The following is a 27,407-nucleotide window of genomic DNA, read 5'->3' as shown; positions in this document are numbered from 1 at the left end:
AGATCTGACCCTAGCACGTATCTTATTCCAGTCGTTCATTTCTTTCCTCATTCCTCTCAAACTCAAAAAAGTAGGGCTTGCTCCGATCAGGCGCCTCTCTACAATCTAGCGCCTCTTCCCCACCCATTTTCTCTTGTTGCAACGTCTCTTCCCCACTCATTCCTCTACATCTCTTCCCTTGAATGAGTGAATGTCGAAGGAAATCATAGCCTACAAGGCGGCAACGAGCTAATCGGTCGGAGATAGTTGGTCGGCGGCGAGATGGAAGTATCAGATATGCTTTCCCAGAAATTAGGCCTCTCGATTAAGGTGAAAAAATTGGAGATTTTTCATAAATTAGGGCTGCAAAATTGGATGAGCTTCTCTATTCTTTTTCTGAAACAAGTGAAAAAAATACGCTATTTTGGTAATTTTATATTTTATCTGGGTGATGGATATAGGCATGATAAGTTAAACGCACTTGTTTTGGACTGATAACATAAATGAGGAAACGAACTGATTTGCTTCAGGCCCAAGATGGGCCTAAGTCTTAAACATGGACCATATAAATAAATTATCTTATCTACCTAACACTCAAATAAATCTCGATAACTCATCTATCAAGGTTTATCTAAGAGCATCCGCAGCGGCGGACGTCGGACCGAGGAACTACCTCATCCTCGCGTGCGGGGAACGAGAGTGGGGCGGGGGCCGAGGGGTGGGGGAGGAAGCCGGCGGGAGAAAGAGGACCATCTGGAGCATAGGGGAGTGCGTCGCGCTGGCGAAGGCTTGGGTCGGTGTAGTCGAGGATCCTTACGTCGGGGCTAACCAGCACATCGACAGAATGTGGTGGCGCATTAGCCAAAGCTACCTCCAATTCAAACCGCCAGGTGGGAAGCCTCACGAGGGAGAGCAATGCCGGAAACAGTGGGAGCGGCTGAGGAGGCAGCTCAGCTGATTTGCCGGCATCTACCAAAACAACCTCCGCTCGGCATCAAGCAGCATGTCCTCCGATGATGTGAAGCTTCTGTCTCACCTCTTAGAGTTTGTATACTAGAAATCACCTTTCGAGTGATTGAATACTGTAAAACTCTATATTCTATTTTCCAATGGATGCAACAGATTATTTTTGTCATAATGTTGTTATGTTTTACATTTAATGGATGTTTATTGCATATTTAAATGTATGAGCAACGTAACAAATTCTAAGTCTTTGTTTTAGTAGACAGGTTGTGGACGTCGTTCACTTTAAGGTAACACGGTAAGTTCTGAAAAAGAAAAATAAGAATTTCACAACCTAGATAGGACTAAACTCCTATCGTGAAAGGTTGCAATGTCAGTCTGCATATTTCTAAGTCTTACTGAAATAAGATGACATTTGTGTGGTATAGCACTGAATTGGATCTAACAGCAAGACAAGTCTTTATGCTATCTACTGAAAGACGAGGTCTTGATAATTAATTTCTTAATCAATGTACGTTAGCATTGAGCATACAGTATTGATTATGCACTACTTTGACTTACCAAATGGTGCGGGTTTTTCACAACCCAAAAATCCTGGTATATTAGGTAGTGGTGATTAATATCTAGCGGTGCTAGGATTTCTATTATATTGAATCATTCACAAGGCGAGTCTCGTTTGATAACGTCGACAAAAGGAGCTCGAAACAAGGTTTTATTATTCGTAACCTAGCTAGTTGGAGTTTGATTACTCTATGAATAATAAATAAGCGTTTTTTGTTAAGTCCACTCTTGAAGTTAATAATATGTTAATTAATTAAGTCCATAGCAGACATTAATTAATTAATGGACGTTTCTATCTTAAGCACGAGAAATGAACGACAAACAAATGGAAACCCGGAATACTTGTAATTTCAGATTTGGATGGGCAATGCAATATTACTTCTGTAGTGGCTGCTCGTAATATTCCAATATAAGCTTATATTAAATTGTGGATTTAATTTAATTAGTAAGAAGCTAATTGGGGGAGGCCATATTCAAATTCTTCCACAGATCCCTGACTGGGCCCAATATGTGACTTAATATAAATAGGAGAATAAAGGAGACAGAAAATACACATTATTTTCTCCAAAAATTTTGTCCCCCTCCCTGTCCTGAAGAGGGACGATTTTCAGCTCTCCTCCGTGAGCAGTTTCCGTCTTCTTTATTCAAGTCCCAGTATTCTTGGGAGATCAACCCACACTGATATCAGTTTACAGTCCGGGAACCAGTCAGAAGATCTGTGGTTTAGTACTCAAGATTTTCACGTGGAGAAGGCGCTAGCCATCTTCGATTCTTTGGAGAATCAACGAGGTAAATTGGCTAACTCCGTTGTAAGCATGTTTTAGGTGTTAATTGCGCTAAAGCATGTTTGAATTCAAGTTATGAGCATGATACATGTGAGAATTACGCGAATAGATTTTGTCTAAATAATCTGCTAAATAGATCAGAATTATGTGATCCATCTCATGCGCGCTTCCGCTGCCAGCCCCTTCATCACCAGCAGTACCCCGACAATGAATTGGGTTTCGGGGAGTTCAAATATTGGGAGGTCTATCTTGTGGTGCAGACTTTTCGCCATGTTTAGTGCGGGTGTTGAAGCTGGCTGGCTGAAGCGGACGAAGATCAGCGCCTCCGAGGAGTACAACAGCAATGCCGGTTCCCACGAACTCCCTGACGCCGAGGCAGAGTTCCTGACCCCTAAATCGTCTTCCCGCTGCCGTCGCCCGGTTGGGCAAAAGACCGCGATGCGGATGGCTAGGGGAAGCGCCATCAAGTCCCACTAGGTCCAATCGGAATCTCCGTCCCTGGTCACTCCCGAGCTCAACAATCTCGCCCATGTGCAGCTAACGCAGAGTATGCTCAACACCATGGACAAGTGGTATGCAACGACTGATCCCTTATACAAGATCATGTTGAAGGATGCCATCGACACTATGAGACGCGATTTGGGAATGGCACCCCTGCCCGATAGTGGCGCCGGGACTGGTGACGGGGACGACGAGGAGTGAGACGGGGGCTGCATTTGTCGAAGCTTGAGGTTGTTTTTTTAACTATGTATTTTTTTAATAATTATGTATGTTTTTTTATTTTAAATAAAGTGGTTGCATTTTCTCCATATTCGTTTCGAAATTTTAATTCTGTAAATTGTTTAATTTCGTAAATTGTTTAATTTGGTGAATTTGTGAATTTTTATTATTGTAGATGTCCGTCGGGATGTCCGTCATTGTGCAGTGAGATGTTCTTATGACGTGGCAGAAGGTTTTTTGGGAAGTCCGTCGGGACATCCGTCCCACTGTGGATGCTCTAAGCTACCAAACAAGCACTAAGAGCATTTCCAAGGGGGAAAGATATATTGAGAAGATATATTTCTCATTTACTCTCTAAAAAAGGTTATTATACTTCTTAAAAAGTAATGAACTCCGAGGAAAGAAAGGTTAATTAAAAAGACAAACAAAAATAACTAACTTTTTACCTTTTTTTATCAAGAAGATGTAAAGATACCTTCTCAAAATGAAAGAAGGTATAATACCTACTCAAATACTCTTTCCATGAGCATGAAATTTTATGAAGAATGGGTAAATATGTTGAGTTCTTTTTCTTTACCTCTCCATTTATCCTCTCCCCTCAGATGATCTAAGTGTAGGAGACAACCGGACAAGTAAATTCCTCTATTGCCCTCCTCATATGCAAAACTTAGCATTCGACCACCGCAAATACCAACTCAATCAAGGGTAAATTAAAACTAATCACCATTATAAATCCAAAATCCCCAAAAATCAGAAACCATGAATGAATCAAGTACCCTAGCAGCTCATGCCTCCACAAACAGAGAGCGGGAAAGGAGGTGAATAGAGAGATGGAATTATTTTTAGGGTGGTTACCCTCTCTGTTCGCCGATGAATCTCTCAAAAAAAAACAGCCCTATTTTTTCCGTGGACGGAAGGCAATATATAGTACTATGTATTTTTACAGACTGCGAAATTGCATCTCCAGATCTGGATATCCTTTTTCTTTTTCTTTTTTTCATTCCGGGTCGGGTTGACGTGACGAGGCTGTGATGATAATGTTTCTCCTTCTTTTCTGTTTGTATGAGCTGCTGGGTCAGGTAATCGGTTTGTCCGCGCGTATCTTGGCGGGGCGACCCGGACGGCGCGTGAATTCACGCGCAACCGGTGCCGCAGCCATGGCGCTGTTTGGACTCTGTTTGCTTGCTTGATGATTACAAATCTGAGCCTCACGATTCTTTTGATAATCGATTTTTATCTTAAAATATTTTCTTATAATCAATTTTTTTTTGTTTTGTTTTCGGCATTGGTGATTTTCACCATAATTCTCTAATTTCAAATCATAATTAAAATTTATCAATATTTTTTTAGAAAATTAGATACTCCATATAGTATTATTTTAGAAAAATAGTACTGTAGTAAAAGAATTCTTTTTTTTTTATACTTTGGCCTCCTAAAAAAATTAATCTCATTTGAAATTTAATAAGTTTCGTTTGAGTATCACAAAAATCACAATACATAAAAGACGTGAATTTAGATTTTACTTCTGTGTCTGAAAACGCTAATGAAATTTTTTATCAAAAAAAAATTAGAGAAAAATAAAATATCATAGATAAAGACGGATCGGATGTCTTATTTTTTTTTAAAGGAAAAATGATTCAATTTAGTTGAAGCATTTAGAAAAGAATACATATTAACTTAATTGAGAGCGGAAAAAAAAGGATTTATCATGAACACTTATTGCAAAGAATTCCTACCACAAAATATTGAAGAATACCATAGATGCTATGGATATATCATATATCTCTATGGCTATCAATTGTGCTTAAGATGTGCCAATATGTAAGATATTCAAATAATTAGTAAGGGACAAATGGATTAATCTAAAAAATAAATTAGATCTAAAATGAAATTGATGGGTTAGAGAACTAAAAAAAGGTGTATATAAGGAGAGATTCAATTTTGAACCTCTAACTTTAGACAATTTTCACCAAGTAGACAACTTATTCGGCGAGGATGACGGGCCGAAGAAGTACAGTCCGCAAGAGACAATGTGGCTTGCCAGGAACTACGTCGACGTCGCCGAGGATCCTATCATCGGCAACCAGCCGTCCAGCAAGGTGTTCTGGGAGCGGATTGCTGAGAAGTATAACGCTGGGCGTCCTAAAGGGTCGTTCGAACGCAGCTAAGTGAAGCTGCTCAAGCCTTGGGGTCGGGTCCAGCGGATATGAGCAAGTGGAATGGAAAGTGGGCCAACGTAGTCCGGATGTGGCCGAGCGGGCACAGCGAGGCGGAACTCATCGAGAAGGCGAAGGAGGCGTTCTTCACTGACGGGAAGAAGCACTTCAAGTACTTCGACGTTTGGAAGCTCGTCGAGAAGAGCCCGAAGTACCCCAGTGGTGCCGAACCGATGGCAACCGGGGCGGTGAAGAGAACCAAAGTTTCTGCCTCCGGAAACTACTCTTCGAGCGAAGGAGGTCTGGCGTCAACGTGACGGACGACGGCGTCTTCGTCTCATCTCCTAGCGTTCACAGCCGCCCGATGGGAACAAAGGCGGCAAAGAGGAAAGCAAAGGGGAAGGCAACTGCGAGCAACTCCGCTACGGCGCCACCGCCGATCAATCAGTCTCTGGATAAGATGTCCGACTCTTTATCGGAGATGAATATTACCTGGCGGATGAGCCAGCTGACGGAGTTGACATCGAGGGATACCTCGACCATGTCGGAGTTCGATCTCGAGTTGCACCGTGAGATGATCGCCTACCTTCGCGCCCAAATGAAGAAGTAGTTTTTCTAGGATTTGTAATTTTTTTTCCTAGGACTTTTTATTTTTTTTCTAGGATTTGTACTTTTTTTCTAGGATTTGTATTTTTTTTCTAGGATTTATAATTTCTTTTTTCGAATGAACAATTTATTTTCCCGGTTTGAATTGTTCAACGTATTGCCTTTACGAGTAAAATATGTTGAAGTTGTGAATAGTGTCATTTATTAGTTGCGGCCCGGGTTGGGGCCTGCAGGGTTAGACTAGTTGGGGCCGAGGAAATCGGGTTTATAGGCTACTTTGCCTTTAAAATAACGTAAATGTACCCATTTTGTTATCTATTCCATAAATGGGAAAAACGCCACCCTCGTTGGCGTGTTTTAAGTGAAAACGCCACCCGTATTGGCGTTTTACAACGTATATGTCGTCGTATTGCATGTACGTAGAAAAGCGCCGACGTGGTTGGCGTTTGAAAGAAAAACGCCAATCCCACTGGCGTGTTTCAAAAAACGCCAATTCGGGTGGCGTTTTCATGTTGCCTTCCGCCGTGAAAAAAAGGCCAAAAATTCTCCCAAGTTATACACGCCAATGGGATTGGCGTGTTTCAACATTTCGTTCAGGCAAACTTTCGTTCAGGCATTCCATCAAACACTTGGAGGGCAAACTTTCGTTCAGGCATTTCATCAAACAGTTGGTTCAAAATATTTAACAGAGACTGAGTTGAGGTTTTACTATATGAAAACTTAGGAGCGAGGCTGACACAAACATTCCATTTAGACAGATTACGGAAGTTTGATTTAAATCAGTTGAGTTATGAAAATTTTGGAGAGTTATTACGTGATTTTGAGATAAAGCTCACTATAAGTAGTTGGTAGTTCTCGGTTGTGAGATAACACAAGCTCATAACCACTTCTTGATTCTTTCTCAATAAAAGTCCTAGTTTACATTTCCATCTTCAAGCTAAAACCCTATTTTGGAAAAAAATATTGACAAATGTAAACCCACTTCTGTAGTTTTTGCATTATTTGTAGAGAGAGACAGGGAGAGAGGGGTCTAGAACAACCAATCTGCATTGGGCTTGTTTGTGGTACGTTTTGTTAAGAATTGACATGACTCGGTGTGGATTCTCATTCAATGTATCCACTAGCATTCTTGAATTGCAAATATCTACCATTAATATTTTCAAGTAAATAAACCTTTTATGACTTTCTCAATAAAAGTCCTAGTTTAAATTGCTAGTAATATTTTATTTAATGAAATTGTTTTGGGGGATTAAACAATTTCCATTATATATAAATGATGAATACGCCTCGCGTTATGTACAGTTTTTAATTTGAATGCATCAATATATTTTTAAATGGTATAATTAAATATTTCTAAACGGTAGTATAATTAATTTTAAAATTATGTACTACTACATAATAAATAATTAATTTAAAAAAACAAATAAAGACGTCTGTGTAACTATATCTAGAGTGATCGAATATATGCTAGATTCTTCAGCATCTTACTACACATGTGAATAAAATTAGAATATAAACTAGGACTTTTATTGAGAAAGAATCAAGAAGTGGTTATGAGCTTGTGTTATCTCACAACCGAGAACTACCAACTACTTATAGTGAGCTTTATCTCAAAATCACGTAATAACTCTCCAAAATTTTCGTAACTCAACTGATTTAAATCAAAGCTTCCGTAATCTGTCTAAATGGAATGTTTGTGTTGCAAGTGTTTGATGAAATGCCTGAACGAAAGTTTGCTGAACGAAATGTTGAAACACGCCAATCTCATTGGCTTGTATAACTTGGGAGAATTTTTGGCATTTTTTCACGCCGGAAGGCAACATGAAAACGCCACCCGAATTGGCGTTTTTTTAAACACGCCAGTGGGATTGGCATTTTTCTTTCAAACGCCAACCTCGTCGGCGTTTTTCAACGTACATGCAATACGACGACATATACGTTGTAAAACGCCAATACGGGTGGCGTTTTCACTTAAAACACGCCAACGAGGGTTGCGTTTTTCCCATTTATGGAATAGATAACAAAATGAGTACATTTACGTTATTTTAAAGGCAAAGTAGCCTATAAACCCGATTTTCCCAGTTGGGGCCTGGGCCGCAACTGTAGGGAAATGATGACGTGGAGGGGACTTGGGGCCTGAAATGGGGATAAGGTTAATGATGCCCTTAAAATTCCAATAAATAAAGCCAATTAAAATTTTAACTGATAACCTAAAATCTAGTTAATCTGTAGACATACACAAGGATTTGGATACGCAAAGGTTTAATAAGTATAGTTAGCCCTTTTTTATTTAATAAATACATTCGATATTTATTTAAGATAGTGACCATAAATTATTTCCAGGCTAATTTCTACTCCTACTATATGACCCGAGGCCTAATATCTGGGCCCAATTTTTATTAAAAAAAATTCTTTGACCCAAAAGCTCTCTCTCTCTCTCCTCCCTCTTTCGCTCTCTCACGGCTAAACAGCGCCGCTCCTCTTTCTCTCGCATTCCTCGCTTCTCCGGCGATCTAACCACCGCCGTCGGCCTCCAAGTCAGCCTCCGACCATTTGTGCGCCTCCTCCTTCTCCATCAGCAGCAACGCCGCAATCGTCGTCGCCAGCTCCTCTTCCACTCTACCCCCATTTTGGATTTCCTCATCTGCTCCGCAATCAAAACCGCAAGTGCAGAAACTTAATTATTCCTACTTTTTCTATTATTTAGTTTCGTAAATTAGATTGTGGTTTTTTGTTGTTGACTAGTAACGCAATAATTGCGAATTTGAATTGTTTACATTGATCATAAGATGTTTTCCTTTCCCTGCTAGCATTAGAAGACTTTGATACTATTGCAGAAACTTAAGATGTTTGTTTAGACTTGCTTTTCCATGGTAGCTTGTACTCTGTTGTTAAAAAGTATTTCCTCGTTCATTTTCAGGGCGATGTTTTCTTATGAGTCACAGGGGCGGTGCTTGTGATTTTTTCATTCGCATTTGATGAATCTCCGTGAACAAAGTAGCATGTTTACAGAGATGACATTGGGAGAAGATATGTATGGGATTGGGATCAAGGACGAGGCGTTCATGATTGATTTTGATCTGGACATTGGCAAATTGTCTGTTTCTCCACGACCTTATGAGTCCTCTTTTGTGGCAGCTGATATACCATCTTTGAGCATGGTTGAATCAGAAGTTTCAGGTTCTGATCTTCTTTCAGCTTTTGATTCCTTCTGTGCTCATGAGTCCCTCGAGCAAAAGGACTGTGTAGCACCGGGTACCAATGCTGATGTTGTAGATTTAGTTGGTCAAGCTTACCCGTCTATACAATGCCCAGCCGATGGAAATGATACTGGTGAACTTGGTTCTTCTGACTTAGCTTTTGTTGCTGAGCCATCTGTACAAGGAGATGGTGAAGCTAATAAGGCTGTGGTTGGTATTGACAAAACCTGCACACAGAGTCATTCCTTAATTGTATATACATCTTCTCGGAGGCGGAGTGCACGCAATACTAAATCGGGTCAGATGAACGAGTCCCCAAGTTCATCTAAATGTAGAAGAGCAGTTAACAAAAGCTCGGAATTTGATCTAAGTTCCTTGGCAGTAACAAGAAGAAGTAGAAGTTTATCTACCAACCGAGCCCGATCTTCTGTTTGGGGAGATCTGGGTAATATCTTACCAGATATTGATCAAAGCAGTGTGTTTGAGAAAAGTTTAGGTAATGAGCGAAAACTAAGACGTGAGAAAGGCGGGAAAGGAAAAAGAAAGGGTACTAGAGATCAGATAGGTAAAAAATCAATACAGAAAAGTTTGGCTGCCACTGGTCATATTTCATTAAAGGTTAAGATTGGAGATAAATTGTGTACCCCTGGTAATGTTACTGGAAGTTTTAGTGCATCAGGAAAAGATATTTCTGAACTGGTTGATACACACAACAAGTTGGGAGAGGAAGTCCCAAGAGACTTTTCTGCACCATGTAAAAGGGATTTAAAGAAGGTCATGTCATCTGATGATTCTGCTTTAAGCACACATCTTAAGGCCCGGGGTACTTTGCATAACCAATCCCTTGATACTTCAAGTAACGTCCATGAGATCAGAAGTCTGGAGGAGGCTGATAACTCTCGAACATTGACTGAAATACAGTGTTCTGATGTTGGAACCTCTCCTGATTCAGAAGTTATAAATTCTATTCCTGATGTTTCTCTTTGTGAAAAAGGTTTACTAGATGTACAAGATGGTTCAATTTTGTCCAAGGCACATTCCTTTTCAATGGACATATCCAATTTGATTTTATTACCTAAGCACTCCAAGAAAGGAAAGAAAAAGGTCAAGCACCATCAGGCTGAGAGTTGTGTGTTGGGTAGCAAAATAAGTAGTAGGGGTACCAGAAATAATTCTTCAGAAGAACGTGTTTCTTTTAAAGACGTTTCTTGTTTGAGCCCATCACGAGCTGAACCATATTTAAATGGTGAAGACACGAAGCCTTGCTCAAACTCACCACTCTGTGACACGTTGATACCTTGCAGCAATGGTGCAAAATTTCACAAATGCTCTAGTGCTACTGCTAAGGGAAGGAGCAAGGGCAGGTCTAGAAATTTTCCCAATGAGAAAGAAGCAGCATCTAAAAAGAAGGGAAATAAAAATAGTTTAGATGGTAAGTACCGATTGGTGATTGTATATATAGATATATATTCAGAAGTCCCACTGCCATCCAGAATATGGAGAATGGCCAAGTCCTAAAAGCTGTAGCTACATAAAGTCTTTCCTTCAGGCCCTTGCTTATATTTTACTCATTTAGTAGCGGGAGATTGTAAATTTACTTATTTCATATCCCTATTAACATTACAGGAAATGAAACACCATATGATCTTGGAGGAACTGGAGCATTTAGCAATGGAGTAACTGGACCAATTAACACAGGGAAATCTTCAATCAGTGGAGTGAGAGAGAAATACGACCCACCTAGGAATGCATGGGTACTTTGTGATAAGTGCCAAAAATGGCGGCGGATACAAGCGGCTCTTGCTGATCAAATTGAAGAAACTAACTGTGGATGGTAGGTACTCAAGAATATTGCAGGTGTACACTGCCTATATGACCGTATGAATGATCATTTGATAACAATTAGACATTGCAATTCACAATAAAGTAGACTGATAGAGAGATATTTGATTCCTTATTTAAGTGCTTAATAGTTAATAGGTGCGAGGTATATCGTTCTTTGACTAAAATATATATCAAGACATCCTTGTTTATTAGAACTATATAAACTGCTCACCTAATATATATAAGTATTTGGCAATAGAGTTCCTAGTGTATTGTGTTCTATGTGACAGTGTTCCACCTGAAATTAAATGCCAGGAGACACATTCTTGATTAGTATCAAGATTCAAGGTATATAATTTACCCGTAGATTTTCTTGGCTAAATCACAATTTCTTGCTAGAATGTTGTATACATACACTATACCATAAAGGGTTTACAATTGTTCATTTTTTGGTGGTCTTTCCTTTTGGTACCTTATTTTTTGGGTTGTCCTTGGTTGTGCAAATATTATTATGTGTATGCTGAATCCAATTTTCAGAAGTTTTGGCATCTTGACACTTCATTAAAGGTGCCCATGCCTTCTTTGATTTTAATTTTGGAAAGTTAGATGTGTATGATTTTTATTTTCCAGAAACGAAACAAAGCTAAACTTTCCTTTTCATATCGTACTCATAGAAAGTCTTTAATATGTGTTTATCATATTTCCATCTAGAGCTCAATTAAGTTTATTGGACAAGGGGCCAAAGACCTGCCTTGAGCTGCCTGGCCCATATTTGGAGAGATATAAACTAAGTTTTTGACACATCACCATTTCTCAATAGTTAAAAAATATTAACTAATGAAGTTAACAAAAGACGTACTCCCTCTATCCCTCTGTAGCAGAGGTGTTTCATTTTGAGTACTCGTTTTGAGAAAATGATAATAAATAGTTAAAGTGGAGATAGAATAAACTAAGAGAGAGAATAATATAGATAAGAGTTTTCTCTATATATATATTATTCTATCTTTTACTTTACATTCCTCTCTACGTTAACTATTTATTATCATTTTTCCAAAACTAGTGCTGAAAATGAAACGCCTCTACTGTAGAGTGACGGGGGGAGTATGTGTTTAGTGAAAATTATTAGATACTGATCATATTGTTGCTTAACATGAGTTGAAGCACAAATTGAGCATGATTGGACTTGAGATATACTGTTTACTTTTTGGTAAGGATGTTATTGCATTCATACTTTCTGGAAGAGTGATTGATGGGTGTGTCATATACATTTTGTTAAGGACTTGCCAAGATAACACTGATAAAGACTATGCTGACTGCTCAATTCCTCAAGAGAAGTCAAATTCAGACATTAATGAAGAACTGGAAATATCTGATCGCTCTTGTGACGAAGATGCTTCTGGAACTTTTCGGAAGCTTAATCATGACAGACCAAAGGGTTTGTTGTTTCTATAATGCTGTCACAGTTGTGCCTATGTGTCCCTTGAATATTGGATTCTCTATCAGACAGTATGCCCCTCTCCCCTTGACTGAATGTTGAGTTGGTTTGTTTATTAAACAGTTGCTCTGCAGTCATCGTGGACACTTATTAAGTCAAACACGTTTTTGCATCGAAGCCGCAAAACTCAAACCATTGATGAGGTAAACAGTCCCTCTCTTTTACTATTATGCCCAGTGGTCTGCATAAAGGTTTGTATTATTTATTTGAAATCTTTACTGCAGTTTACTTCATGTTGGATATGTGCTATTGTTTAACTCATCTAAGTTTGTTTATCTCATAAAGGTGTTGCTAATGGATGAATAAATATTTTTGATTTTAGCTAGCCAACAGCCCCGAATCTGGGATATGGACATGAATGGCTGCTCTAGTCTTAAAATTTTTTCACTAACTGGTTTTTTCCCTTTTGTGTACTTGAGCATAGCTTGGGTTCTCAGTTTGTTTCTTTATAAGGTCATTTGCTTAGCTGCTATTTTACCCAAGAGGATCCGTTAAGAAAAAGAGTTTTTTAAGCCCCTAAGAAGATTAGCTTTAGAGTTGTTTGATAGTTACATTAAAAATAAAACTAATTCACATGGTTTTTCTCCCACCCCTTTGTTTTTTTAGATACAATAATAAATCACGGCCTCTTTTGAATGCTTGAAGGAATTCTAAGGATATTGTAGCTTTATATGCATTGGGTCTGTCTATCTGTTTTAATTTAAAGAGTGATGCCATAAAAGCTTGTGATGCTAAAGTATCATATTTTGCATCTTTCTTTTTAAATTCCTATTATGTTATAGGGCATTGAGTGGTCCTAACATATGAAATTGACTTATGAGTATAGTTGTATTTTTAATTAAAACCTGCTGAAGATGCTAGGCATGTCATAATACTCTAAATGTGAATTATTAAAGACGCATTACCTAGATGCCATGCACCTTGCTTTTGGCCCATTCAGTGCTGCAATTGTTGTTCTGTGTCTCTCTTGGTTCATATTCTGCATGTACGCATCCCACTTGAAAATATTTTTCTGTCTTTTTTGTGTATAACAGGTAATGGTTTGCCACTGTAAAACTCCATCAGATGGAAGAATGGGTTGTGGAGCTGAATGTTTGAACCGGATGCTTAATATTGAGTGTGTCCAGGGAACTTGTCCATGTGGTGAACTTTGTTCAAACCAACAGGTGCAGAAAGTTCTCTGTTTTAACTTATATGCAGTTCTCATTTCCACGGCAATAGTTAAATTCTAATGCATATTTCATCTCAGTTTCAAAGGCGCAAATATTCTAAATTGAAGTGGTTCAGGTGCGGAAAGAAAGGCTACGGTCTTCAGGCGCTTGAAGACATGCCTCAGGGGCAGTTCCTGATAGAATATGTTGGAGAGGTTATGCATTATATTTACTTTTAAGATTTGACCCTTCTGGTATTTAGGAGCTTCACGTGAACTAATTATATTGGTCTTGGTAGGCTGAAAAAGTAGGCAATAATTATCAGTAATGAAGGTGCTATGACAAAATGGGTTATCTTTATATCTTAAATCAATATCCACAGTTGTGTGTGGTTTTTCTTCTTTATATTTCCATAGAGCTGCTCTTATTCCATTGATCCCATTAATTCCATCAACAGCTCAATTGATGGGACTCTCTTATTGGATGGTTTATGTACAGATTGTATCTTGCACGATACACCTTATAGGGGTTTGTGTGCTGTATATTCGTCGCAATCTATTTTTTGAGCTGTAATTCGTAAATTCCATTTTGGGATTAAACTGATCTGAAAAATGAGCTTGGTCTTAATACTGTAATATATTTGGATATTTGATGTTGCAGGTACTTGATGTGCATGCATATGAAGCAAGACAAAGAGAGTATGGGATGAGGGGTCATAAACATTTCTATTTCATGACATTGAATGGGAGTGAGGTTTGTGGTAATCTCTTTGCTACATGCATAAAGTAGGTGACTGTTTCTGTATCACTAAAGATGCCTTAGCACATGGTCAAATCTCATCATAATTTTCTCAAGACTTTCTATCTGTTGTTTTCCAACCTGTTTTCCAATCTCATCAAAATGTGGTAAGAAAAAAACACTGTTATCTCATTTCTCTCAAGTTCATTGATATCACATTATCCTTGCCTTTGTATTTTAATTTTATTGTCCAATTTCTATAAATGATATCATGGTACTAAATATATGGAATTCATACCCTCAATATATTCTGGTTTCTACTCCAGGTGATCGATGCATCTGCTAAAGGGAATCTGGGTCGGTTTATAAATCACAGCTGTGACCCTAACTGTCGCACCGAAAAGGTATTACTGTCAGGGAACCTCTCACATAGTGTGCTCTTTAATGTAGTTTGTGAATCTGTTACTCCCTCTGTCCGCCATTACGAGTCCTGGTTTAGCATTTTAGTCCGTCCACCATTAGGAGTCCTGGTTCACTTTTACTATAAATGGTAGGTAGACTCACATTCCACTAACTCATTCCACTCACATTCTCAGGGAAAACTTGTCTCCTGGTATAGATACAAGATCTTGGTTAACTAGTTGGTGGATTTTTTTTAGTCTACTCTTATCTCAAGTAAAAACCTCTCCTGATTCCGAATCAGACCACTTTCGACGAATCTGATTAAATGCAAAAGTACCTGCATGCTTCTTGTCTGGAAAACTTACTTTCTCATTGCTACAGTATTTCTTATAAGTCAAAATATGAAATTTCCTTATTTATTCACTTTAACTAATAAGTACACTTTTATGGACTTTTATTTATGTCATGGTCTGCAGCTTTAAAAAATAAATTTTGATTTGGGTTGTCGCTAATAAACTGAAGACTTTGTTTGGCAGTGGATGGTGAATGGGGAGGTTTGCATTGGACTGTTTACTCTGAGAGACATAGAGAAGGTAATTACCCTTTTCTTTCTGGGGAAGTGTTCCCGGGAGGGGGGAGATACATGGTATTGCTGCTGCCTTTTGTCTTGCTTCCCGGCTACTATTTATATTCTGATTCAGAGAATTTTTCTTATGGACGATAGTTAACAAGCTTTCTTGGGCTTATGCTTGACAGGGGGAAGAGGTTACATTCGATTACAACTTTGTACGTGTTTTTGGGGCTGCTGCCAAAAAATGTGAATGTGGCTCAGCTAATTGTCGGGGCTATATTGGTGGTGATCTAACGAACTCAGAAGTAATTGCTCAGGATGATTCAGATAATGAATATGCAGAACCAGTAATGACTTGTGAAGGAGATATGAGTGAAGATTGGAATGAAATAGTATTAAACAACTCGAAAGATGAAATTGCTAACGAACCACCTGAAAACATCTATAGTATGGAGAAACGTATCGGTACTGTTGGTGAGAGCTTAATAACAGCACACACTTCTGAAACTTCACCTCAAATAGATGAAGGCGTTGACCCTGCACAGGCAGAAATCAGTGTTGACGATGGGATTGGTGGGTACGATTCTATTGGTAACAATTTTGCTACTAATGTTGTGGAGAAGTTGAATAACAATAAAACTGCGGGCGAGTTCTTGAAACGATATACACCGGTAGGTTGTAAGGTTGAATGTGAAGGCATAGCGTCCCAGATGCGTGAGTCTTCCCAAATCAAGGATATTAACTCAGAATTGGATGGTATTGTGAACAAGTCCATGTCTTCTACTCACAAAACAGCGATTAGTGTACCTCATAGCAAACCAGTGTCCGATAAACTTGAGGGAAATAGGAATCTAAAGTATCCTACTGTGGAAGACAGGGATGAACTAGCAAAGGCCAAGTGTCTCACCAAGACTAAACGCTTGTTCACATTAATTAAGAAAGGGAAACCTAAATTGAGTGCTTTGAAGGACAAACTCTCTCCGGATGTGAATAAGTTAAGTGCAGAACTGCAGAAATCCAAAAAATTGTCAAAAGTTTCTTTGAGCCGTCATCTTGAAGCAGGTATTCAGAGATATAGTAGACAATGATTTCTAAGCTATCATTCCTGGTTATTTGATTTAACATGTTATTTAACTGCTTGCAGTAGAAGGAAAACTGAACGAACTACTTGATCCTGAAGGAGGTATAAGCAAACGAAAAGTAAGCTTCTTCTCGTAATTTTTGCTGTCATATTTACCATCTCAATTCAAGTGACAAGATCTAGCCAGTTATTTCTTTCCATAGATTTTGCTAGAAATAATTGTCCATTGCTGATTTGTCAAGACTCAAAATATGTGTCATATTGTTTTTTAATACTCCCTCCGTTTCTTAAAAGTTGAAACTCTTTCCTTTTTGGTCTGTCTCTTAAAAATATAAATTTCCATTTTAGGAAATGTTTGAACCACATATTACCCTTGCACATCAATTTATTTACAACTCATACCACTAATTTATGTGGACCCCACAATCCACTAACACTAATTTCACTACCTTTTTCTCTTCTCTCTTTACCAATTTTGCATTAAAACCCGTGTTGTTTCAAAAGTTCCTATTTTTAAGAAACGGAGGGAGTACTAAATTTATGTACATGAGCCTCTTTAATGTGCCTATAGATGGTTGTTTTCTGTTTCCTTAATATTATGATTTGATAGGATTCATCAAGAGGTTACTTGAAGCTTCTTTTTCTAACTGCTGCAACTGGGAACAATGGCCATGGCGAAGCTATTCAGAGGTACTCAGAAAATACTAATGCATGCTAATTTTTTTGTAACTACACATGTCGACATTTGTAGGTGAAAGATAACTTCTTGAGTGCATGACATCAGTTTATAGATGCTTTAATTCCTCTTTCTGTCTTGCAGCAATAGAGATCTTTCAATGATTTTGGATGCACTCTTGAAGACAAAATCTCGGACAGTTCTGGTTGATATTATAGATAAAAATGGTAGTTATTTTATTTATTTACCAGAAGAAATCTATATTGAAGTCTTTCTGAAAGTGGAGTAGTAATTAGTTTCTGAGAGTGAGCTATTCTGGTTTTAGGTTTGCATATGTTGCACAACATATTGAAGCGATACAGGAAAGAGTTCATCAAAACTCCAATCCTGCGCAAGCTTCTTAAGGTAAAATTTCCCTGGTTCAGATAATTTTACTTTACCAGATTGATGAACAATTATTTTGATGCATTGTGCGTAATTTAAACACATTATGAGCGACTCCTTAGACATGAATGATATCTATGCTATTTAATCAACATATCATGGCCATATTTAGTTACATATCATTCATTTGGGTAGATCTTCGAACGTTAATTGCCTAAAGCATTGCGAATTTAGTTGTGCGGTTTCCAACTTTCTCTTGTATAGGGACATTTATGCCGGAAACTTCAATGATTACTGGCACAAGTTTAGCAATTGTAAATGAATTTGAAGGGCAAATGGATTCTATGGACAATGCTGAAAAAAGAAGGCGGAAGTAAAAAAAGGAGAAAAGAAACAGTAGAGAGGTGGATTGGGGAAAGTGATTTCAGCATCAAACACATTTTTATGAGCTAATATGAATCTTCAAGTTACACAGGACTAAGTGTCAATAGGCTTATTAGTTGAGGCAAGATGTTTGCCGAAGAGGAGGGAACTAGGAATCCATATAATCATAAAAAACTCTAAAAATATTGATATGGTAATGCGATGCTTGAACATGTCACTTATGTAAATCAATCAAAGCATGTGTATGACGAAAAGTGGTAGCAGTACTGATAGTTGCTTGACAAATTATTAGAGAAATCAGCCCCTAGAAATTAGAATAACTCTTGTCATATACAAATACTAGAGAGAATTAAGAAATGTGAACTGACAAAATACGAAGGTAAATAATATGACTCGGAATAGTTCTCTCCCATGCATAAAAATTCTTGAAGTTCCCTTCTACAGATTACACTATGCCATTCTCATTCAATGGTTGTTGGGTTGATGCCTAAGATCCACATTTCCAAGCCTGAGATAGCTCAATGATATACCTATAGGAACATATTAAATTGTGGCACAAAATTATATTGGATGCAATCCGCTGGTGAATAAGCAGATAATAAGAACATAGAGCCACATAATTTTTTTGTTGGCCTGCATTAAGGGCAGAGGCATATATGTTTATTGAGTTTGTTGAGTGAAAGAATATGAAGGTTGCTTGTCTGCAGTTCCAAAGTGCTGCATTCAAAGGTAACAACTACTGAGAAATTCTTAAACATGTTCTCTTGTCCTGTACTTTATGGTTAGCTTCATATCAGTCGAGCAATGCATTAAATTTTTTGTGAACTAGATAGCTACTTGCTGAATGCTGTTACTTGAAGCATTACTGTTGTATCTTTTTCAGATCAGTGTAAACTATGTGGATTATATATTAATGTATTTATCAAATAGTTGCTGATGGCTGTTAAACCATTCTTCTGTAGGTACTGGAGTATCTAGCAACAAGAGAGATTCTAACTTTGGAGCACATAACTGGAGGTCCTGCTTGTCCAGGAGTCGAGAGGTGATTATAAAATATTTTCTACCATTTCATGTGTTGATGTTATACCAAGATTTAGTGGGGTCTTTTGATTTGGATGAAATGATATAAGATCACATGACTGATGTTCGAGGCGCACAATTTTCCAGCCCACTAACCCCTAGAACCTGTGTAGCACTTCAATAGGGCACACACCTGGGATCTAAGAGGCCCACCTTAGTGTATGAATTTAATAATATGACGGTGAAGTCTGTTTTTGTTATTGGTAGATGTATCTGTCTTAGATTTGGAAATATTGAAGTCCAATATGATTTTTATGCATGCTTATTTTAATAGTGTAATTAATTGTATTTGTGGTATATGTGCTAATTTGGTGACTATTATGGCAAAGCTCAATGCTATCCGGTCCGCAATTTCACTGTAATGTCTAATAGTTTCCAGCCGATACCGCTAAGTGATTCTCATTCTCAGCACATTTAAAGGTCTCTCCTAGATTCCAGAAATAGTTTCCTTTACTAAAATGTTGAGGTGGGTTCTCCTTACCGCATTATGCACCCCAAACTTCACAAAAGCTGTTGTTCAAAGCTTAGGTGAAAAGGGGCATACAATGGTAGTACGGTACAATAGACTGACAAAAACTACATATCAGTCAAATAACAGATAAATGGTTCAAAGAACCATATTTTGCATGACAGGATGTATAGTATTTGTATGCAAAAATACCCAAGTAAAGATGATTGTAAAAACTGTTTCTGATAGTCAAACTTGCAACTGTTGTCGTAACCTTTTATGTCCTTCATTTGGTGAGGTTGCGACTCAGGCTTCTGTGGAATATTAACAGAATAAACTCTCAAAGTGCTTGTGTTCTTTACCTTTTCACTGTTTTTTTATTTTTTTGTGTTTTTATGATTGTAGTACTCGTAAACTGGTTGGCGCTTTTCTGCATGCATTGTCTCATTTAGATGAATCTTTTGTCCATGGGATAGTTTTTAGTGTCTTCTAGCTTATTTTTCCTGAATTGCATCTTATTTTGTTTTTTTGCAGCTTTAAAGATTCAGTATTGACTCTGACAGAACATGCTGACAAACAGGTAACTTGTATAAATATGTCACTATGATTTATGCGACTTGCAATTCCATTATTAATGATGTGGACTGTTGTTATCATTAACCAGTTTATATAAGACATAAATGTGACCAATTTGTGTGCCTTCAAAGTTGTTAGTTGAAAACAGCTAATGTGCTCACTACATAATATCATAAAAATACAACTAAATAAACTATAGCAGATACTTGTTAGATCCACACGTACAGAATTACTGTTCCCCTGACCCTACTCAGTGTTCAAATATTTTGTTTAGTTTTTTCTAGTGAAAATAGTGATTCCTTTTCCCTATTGTTTTCTATATGTCATTTGCTGATTGTGAATTTATGCTTAATTTTCTGGGTCTATAAAAGTAAAGTATTCTGTTCTGCATCAGACCACTCTTCTTTTACTATATTGCAAGGGAGTAATATAAATATACCTCAGGTTTTGCCTATTGGTGGAGAACACAGACTTTTCAGTGTTTTGCAAACACCCTCCTGAAACTGTGGAAAACTACAAACAAGTCCCTTAGGAGTTAGGGGTCTAATATTTTCTTACTAGTTACAATACGGCAGTTGCCCTTGATTGGGGTAATCTGCAAGTAAAAGTGACTATTTTGATGTCGATAGGTCTGACCACAGACAGTTATTGGTTTATGCCTTAAGCTAAATTATCCCTCAGCCAATCTGTATGTCAATACTTTTTTGCCTTCTAAGTTGTTGCATTCCGTTGGATGGTTAAAATTTATGTCTTCTGTGTTCTCTGCTATGCATTATTAAGTGGCGATTGTCCCCTAGTTTGCTGAAGTCTTAATCATCTTTTACTTCTCAGGTCCATCAAATTGCACGTAACTTCAGGGATAAGTGGATTCCTAGATCCTTGCGGAAAACTTGCTGCATGGAGAGAGATAATGGAGTGTTTGAATATCAGCAGCCTACTAGTCATGGAGGTTTATCAACATCATATGATCATTGGAGTGATAGAGGGAGAAAACCAACAGAAGCCACAAACTCTACTGAAACACGTCCAGTTACTGCTCCTGGCACAGCAGAGACTTCTACCCCTGAGCTCTCAGCTTCAGGTAGTAGCTGCAGAACCAGTGAGCCAAAGACGCGCAAGCGCAAGAGTCGGTGGGATGAGCCTGCGGAGCACCCACAATCAAGATGTAGAAACACTTTGGTAGGTGATGACAAGCATAAGGGCGATGAGGATATCCCTCCTGGGTTTGGAACTCCTTGCAACGGCCCTATGATCCCATCGAATGCTCCTCCAACTGCTCCTGATCACCAAGAAAGAGAGATGCAAATGAAGCAGCGGTGCCTTAATATTGTATTGGGTCAACCACAGTTGAGGTTCAGTGCGCGTATGCCAGTCACCTATGGAGTCCCTTATTCTGTCATGCAGCATTTTGAAGTCCAACAAGCAGAAGTGACTGATGGTTGGACTACAGCTCCAAGTGTGCCATTCCATCCATTTCCACCTCTGCCTCCTTGTGCCCCTGGTGCGCTTGTCCGATCAACATCTGCTAGATGTGCATCGTCAAGTGCACCTACAGAAACAGCTGGAAAATCTAGTGATACTTGTTTGACCTATCAAACTTACCAACCAAACACAAAGACATGCAGCTCAGATTCATCACACGTCTCAGTTGCAATTGGCCGCCCAGATCTCCAGCAAGGTGGTTCTTGTACCTTGGGAAGGAATTTTTTCAGGCAGCAAAAGTTTACTCATTCGAAGCTCCCACCATGGGTTCGAATGAGAAATAGTCGGGGTTCTGCTGGGAACATTGCCAGAAGTGGTTTCTGAGGAGTAGATTTAGCAAACTCGGAGGACTGTAGGAAAGATTTTTTTATGTGAAATTCATTGGTATTTGTTTTGGAAAATCAGCCTTAATTATAGGAGCTGTTGAAAAACTATCTGGTTCTCCTTTTTGATGTATTACAATTCTTTACTCACATTCTGACAAAGGTGCATTATTCTTTTGTTGCTTCAGCTTTACTTCTGTTGTATGCAACGGTGGCGACCGAGCCCTGTTCTACAAAACATACCCTTACTTCAATAAGGAAATTCAGGTCTTACCTTCAGGATGGTACGCACCCTTCGTTCTTCCTTCTTTTCCTCGTTTTTGTCCAAAAATGTGTCTGAATTAGATATGCAGGCCATTCTTGTAACATGTGTTAGCATTTCATGCTAGACCTTGCTCGGATTCATACCATATTCGGCTTGAACCCATTGTTTCATGTTAGACCATGCTCAGATCCATACCATAAGACATAAATGGCTTGAATCCATGACTGATGTGAAAACACAGCTCCATGAGAAAAAAAAAGTAGCCATGTTTTGAAAAATTGCTGTTAGTACAAGTCTTTTCATTTTCTTTTAGTGCAACACGATCGTAGCAAAAATCGATCCAGTTCTCTAATATTGTTTTAAGTAAAGTTTTGATCTGCAGAAAGTACCATGTTTTAAACAGTGTATTGTGTCGTCTCCACCCATCAAAATATCTCCCAATCACTTTTATGTAGCTGGGCCTCGTCTTCACCAGATTCCAGTACTTCGCGATACGTGGTCTTGTAGCAACGTATTTGTTTTTAAGATTCAGTAGCACTAGTCGACTCAGAAGAGGGACAAGTACGATATCTGCAAGGGTGAACTCCTCACCCAGCAAGTACGTCGTTTGACTCAGTTTCTCATCTGCTTCATCAAGAATTTTCTCTAGATGTTCCTCGCTCCGTCTTAGGGTTTCTGGATCTTTGAGCTTGTCTTCTGCATCGTACGCCTCTTTCAGCTTGCGGTGATATGCACTCGCCAGTTTAGGGAGGGCAGTCAGCCATCCTTGCGATGATCACGCGCCTTAGGAATTTAGTAACCTTGAGACGATACTTAGGTGGGGTGTTCGAGAGGGTGAAGAGCTTTGGATTCCATCGCTGTATCTTGTATACCCATTCGGCGACTTCTCCTCTGCCTGCTAAGGCTGGATTCCTCTCCCCCACGAGTGACCTTTCCGATTCTTTCTATGCACCTATATTTTAGTGACGATTAAACGTAGAACTCTTACAATATAACGAGATAACAAAACATGAGATCATAGATGTCAGTATTTCGAACATGTTTGATCGCCTAATCCTTCAAATAAGAAACTAAAGGAAGGCGACGTACTGGATGATCTCAATGGTGTCAAACAAGACATGCGAACCATTCTGGAAAACGGGACGGGTTCTTCTCGAAGAATCTAGAATCGAAATTCATGCCCATTATAGGATTGACATGAATTGATGTGTAGTCGATGCCACTTTCTGGCTGTTCAAGGAATATGGAAGATGATATAGGTGCATTATGTCTCGCACATCTGCAATTCTGCTTTTAACAAGAAAATTCAGCACTCATTAGCTGTGTCAAGCTTTTGCAAAGAATACATATTGAGTTGCTAATATTTGACAATACAATTAATGCAGATATCTATCAACACCAAAACTAATACTAATTCACACTAGATACAAAGTCCACACAAGCCACCAAAGCCTATCACAGTTATCAAGAAAACAATGATGAACAACCATCACAGTGAAGAAGAATAGTTACCAGAAATTGTTGAAATTAGAATATAAAGATACCCTTTTGATGATCAAAAGCTCAAAGGGTATCCCCCTCTTTCTGTGTCACAGAAGAAAAGGTGTGAAAAAAGATTTTGTAAGAAATATGAGTTAGAATTATGGCAGAGAGAGGATGAGTTTGGTTGCTGTAGCTGAGGAAAAGGACAGGATGACAAATACTGAATTTATAGGTCAACCATTCTTTGCCTACCATAAATTTCTTAATAATTTCTCAAATTTGATTTCTCTCTCAACATTTTATTCAATGCATCCATTTTTCTTTTATGTTATAATTAAAATATCAAACAAAATTAGATTTATTTTACAAAATTTTATATGCATAATTATATGTACATAATCATATTATGCGATATTATATCTATCTATCTATTTATTTATGTACATTGTTGCTATAAATATATACGTATATAATACTTTTTAAATTTTAAATTTAATAATAAAAAATATTTTAGTGTATAGATTTAATATATTGCATTAAGAATTATTACATGACAATTATGAAAAATTATTATCTATTTTTACATATACATATGTTTTTGGGTCCCCTAAGGAAAATAGCCAAAAATTAGATAAATCTCATGAAAACTTTAAAGAATTTTTGACGCAAAAAAGTTCTTACGTTGTTTCCAATATATTAACTCTATAGTGAAAAGATACTTCAAATGTGATTATGTGTTTGTCCAAAGATGAATGGTGATATTTATATATATCAAGTACAAAAATATGCAAACATCATTATTCAGAGTCATTTTTTTTATAATTCACTCAAATATAAACACAAGATTAGTACTATCAAATAAACACCTCATTTAATGTAAAAGTTATATATGAATAAGTTATATTTTTAACATATATTATTTCTTACTTAGAGTGAGTTTGTTTATGTGTCGGGTTGGAACAAATAGTCGCCGTCTACATCTTAGAGTGAGTTTTTTTTTTTATTATTAAGAAAAAAAAAAGTGACAATCTATACTTTTTCAGTTTTCTACAGGATTGGAGTTGGGCCTCTCTAAGCCCAAATATATTATACAACCAGCAAAGACCATCTTTCTTGGGCCACCACTATTTAGTTCAGCCCATAGTAGTACAATTTAATATGCTTTGTGAGGGGGATGAATAAAATAAATTCTAAAACAAATCTGGTGTTTTTTGCCATCACTTTTGGGCAGTTTGATCATAATTAAAAATCATTCATGTTCCAAATCATATATAATTAAATAGATCATTGATGATGCTCACAAATCATTTGCAGCATTATTATTATTAAAAATAACCGTATCCAAATCATTCATGTTTCAAATCTTATAATTAAATAAATCACTGATCATTTCTCACCATAATTACACCTTTCTTATAAGTAGTTTATTCCATTCACCATGCTTCCTTTTTTTATTTTTTCTATTATTGATAAAAAATGATCTTTAATGGGACCATTCATATATGAAGTATACTAACTATACACATCAAGTGCCATATGCATGTTTCCTTTTTCAAATTTTCTATTATTAATAAATAAGAAATTTTAATGGGACCAATTATTATTGGAGCACTATGCACATCAAGTACTATATGCATTGGTACATTGATTGTAGATCTCACATCTCTTTCGTAGCCCATTCTCGATATTAATTATTTAATTAAACAAATAAATACATTTCGAATGGCGAAAATTAATGATTCTGATAAAATATCATGTACTATCATTTAATTTCCATGCATGGAGATACGAGAAATGGATTAGACGCACCAAACTATTGGGTCCAAAATTAAATGCTAGTAATTGGAATGTGAATTATGGTTCCATTTTATTTTAAAAGACACGTCAACTTCTATCAGAAACTTTTATATATATAATATTTTATATAAAAAATATGCTAACTGAGCCTATCGAGAGAGATGAGCCACGTAACAAATATTGGTTTAGAGTTGACATAGGTTCTTAATGTGGCGTTGTATAATTATTGAAAATTGCTTAGTGAAAAATGCTTCTTTGGTAAAAGAATGCATGTTATGTCGTGGGTCATGGATCATTCAAAAATTGATCTAATGGAGAGTCAAATACAATAAAAAAATATTATTGTTGGCATTGAAATACATAAGTAGTTTGATCGTTATCGCTGATAAAGAACAAAGAATGAAGAACATACGTGAATCCCAACTTTTAAGGATTGATGTTATATTGTTTCACTATAGGGTCGATTGACCCCGATCCCACATGAGGTCATCTCTAGTTGTGTGGCACAATAGCAATCTAAAAATACAGGTTATAATTTTTTTTTTCATTTTAGATGCAAAAGATATAGGTTATCAAATTAGAAATTGAGATGATAGAAACAGTTTTGCTTTTTAACAATAAAGCACGATCTAATTAGTAAAAGAGTTTCCTCTCCAAATAAATTTAGAGTTTGAGTAATTATGATCACCATAATAAATGGAAAATCATTATCGACTTCTTATTTTATTTCCAAAATATGACTCCAAATATACGAACTTTCGTTTTCTCTAAATTTTCACACGATCGTCACCAAATCCTCAAATCAATATTAAGGTAGACGTCTGAAATGTGTACACGACTTTAATGACCGATGCAAAATGCACAATCCTTAATAAGGAGTATTATACATTAATGTTTATAATCAATTTATTTAGGATTTAAATAAAACTTCAACATTATTTTCCAGAGACAAAAGGAACATATATTTGCCAAAGAAATTACAAATTAAAAATACTACTCATTAACTAAAGCCGCTTCATCAAATTCAAGTTTCACAGAAAAACATGTAAACAAAGAATAAAATTATTTCTTACTTTTATGTTGATCTGGTCATTGATTTTGATAGTGCATCTAAGCTATAATAATTTTCAAATGACTAAATGTTTTTTTTTTTGCTTTTAGTTATGTGTCAAATTTGGTGGTCTAAACAACTTGTTAGAGACTAATAATGACCGTAAGTGATAAGAAGCAATTATAATTAAATTTAACTGTATTAAATCAACTTCCGAACTAACTTGACCATGAATTTTGCAACGAATTGTTTTTAGGTTAGCTTTCCAACTCGTGACATAAAGTTAGGACCAAATTTCAATTTTATTTAATTTCATTCGAGCATTATCATATTCTTCAAAAAGTTACTACTACTACTACTATTTGTTTTACCAAATGAGAATCATTAGTTATGCTCAAACTTTAATTTTATTTTTTGTCAGCTTGATTTTGTATACATGGTTTCTCTGATAATATGGCCCACAATCCCCATTAGATTGCACTAAAAAAAAATACTACTATAGAATAATATTTTGGTAGATATGATGGGAATCGTTGATTTTATAATAATATTGGCCAGCGTCATAACTCTTATAGGGGACAAGTGTTTTTCATGTTAATCAATACACCTACAATCATATACTATAATCGATTGTTAGAACTTTTGTATTTATAGGTATCTAATACGCTACAACAAATTCATCTTACAAAACCACAAATTTATAGACGTAATTGTTTGTGTTGTTTTTCTGAAAAATTAATTAATTAAAATTTAGAATGAAAAAAAAACTCATTAAGTTTAAGATAAATTTGTCAACGTACTAATCTCTTGTTTCTTAAACACTTTTATTTGTGTCTCTTAATTTAAATTCAGTTTCTTAAACACTTTTATTTGTGTCTCTTAATTTAAATTCAAATTGTAATATAGTTTGAGCATTTATTTAGAATATGCACTTTGAGTTTGACACGGGTTTTAATGCAAAATTGAGAAAGTAAGAGAGTTGTAGAGAGAAAAAATAATTAAAGTATTGTTAGTGGAGAATGAGCCCCACCTTATTAGAGTGAAAATAGTTTTCAAAATTGGAATGTGCATATTCTTATGAGACGGGCTAAAAAGGAAATGGTGCATATTCTTGTCGGACAGAGTGGGTATAAGGCTTCTCATCATAACCAACATAAGAACAAAAATGTTATACTAATAAAATTAAAGTGAAAATATCAATTTTGATGAAAGCTTGATGAATTGCAT

The 27,407-nt window shown here is 36.9% G+C and overlaps 1 protein-coding gene and 1 pseudogene across 2 annotated transcripts; one reads left to right on the top strand and one right to left on the bottom strand.

The window, feature by feature from the left end:
• The first annotated feature begins 8,187 nt into the window (after window positions 1-8,187).
• On the top strand, window positions 8,188-21,772 carry LOC121780853 (histone-lysine N-methyltransferase ASHH2-like). Of its 2 annotated transcripts, none has more exons than XM_042178494.1 (18): window positions 8,188-8,433; window positions 8,691-10,402; window positions 10,597-10,804; window positions 12,072-12,229; window positions 12,353-12,432; window positions 13,324-13,455; window positions 13,539-13,655; window positions 14,101-14,193; window positions 14,505-14,582; window positions 15,117-15,173; window positions 15,337-16,213; window positions 16,296-16,351; window positions 16,843-16,922; window positions 17,053-17,135; window positions 17,234-17,313; window positions 18,639-18,718; window positions 19,739-19,784; window positions 20,612-21,772. In XM_042178494.1, exons 2-18 carry the CDS (start codon window positions 8,749-8,751, stop codon window positions 21,584-21,586), a joined length of 4,854 nt encoding a protein of 1,617 aa, XP_042034428.1. In that variant the 5' UTR covers window positions 8,188-8,433; window positions 8,691-8,748; the 3' UTR covers window positions 21,587-21,772. The 2 variants fall into 2 exon arrangements, with proteins under 2 accessions (XP_042034428.1, XP_042034429.1); XM_042178495.1 differs by having other exon boundaries at window positions 8,188-8,437.
• Window positions 21,773-22,022: 250 nt separating this feature from the next.
• Window positions 22,023-23,509, bottom strand: LOC121781315 (annotated as a pseudogene).
• Window positions 23,510-27,407: the final 3,898 nt, after the last annotated feature.

This window comes from Salvia splendens, chromosome 20 (genome assembly GCF_004379255.2).
Source record: "Salvia splendens isolate huo1 chromosome 20, SspV2, whole genome shotgun sequence".
Classification (NCBI taxonomy): domain Eukaryota; kingdom Viridiplantae; phylum Streptophyta; class Magnoliopsida; order Lamiales; family Lamiaceae; genus Salvia; species Salvia splendens.
This window is presented reverse-complemented; position numbering and strand designations above follow the sequence as displayed.

Coding starts and splice junctions, on each gene's coding strand:
- LOC121780853 (XM_042178494.1), top strand. CDS start 8,749: ATGAATCTCCGTGAACAAAGTAGCATGTTTACAGAGATGACATTGGGA. Junction 13,456..13,538: donor AACTTTGTTCAAACCAACAG/GTGCAGAAAGTT, acceptor ATTTCATCTCAG/TTTCAAAGGCGCAAATATTC. Junction 14,194..14,504: donor TGACATTGAATGGGAGTGAG/GTTTGTGGTAAT, acceptor TTTCTACTCCAG/GTGATCGATGCATCTGCTAA.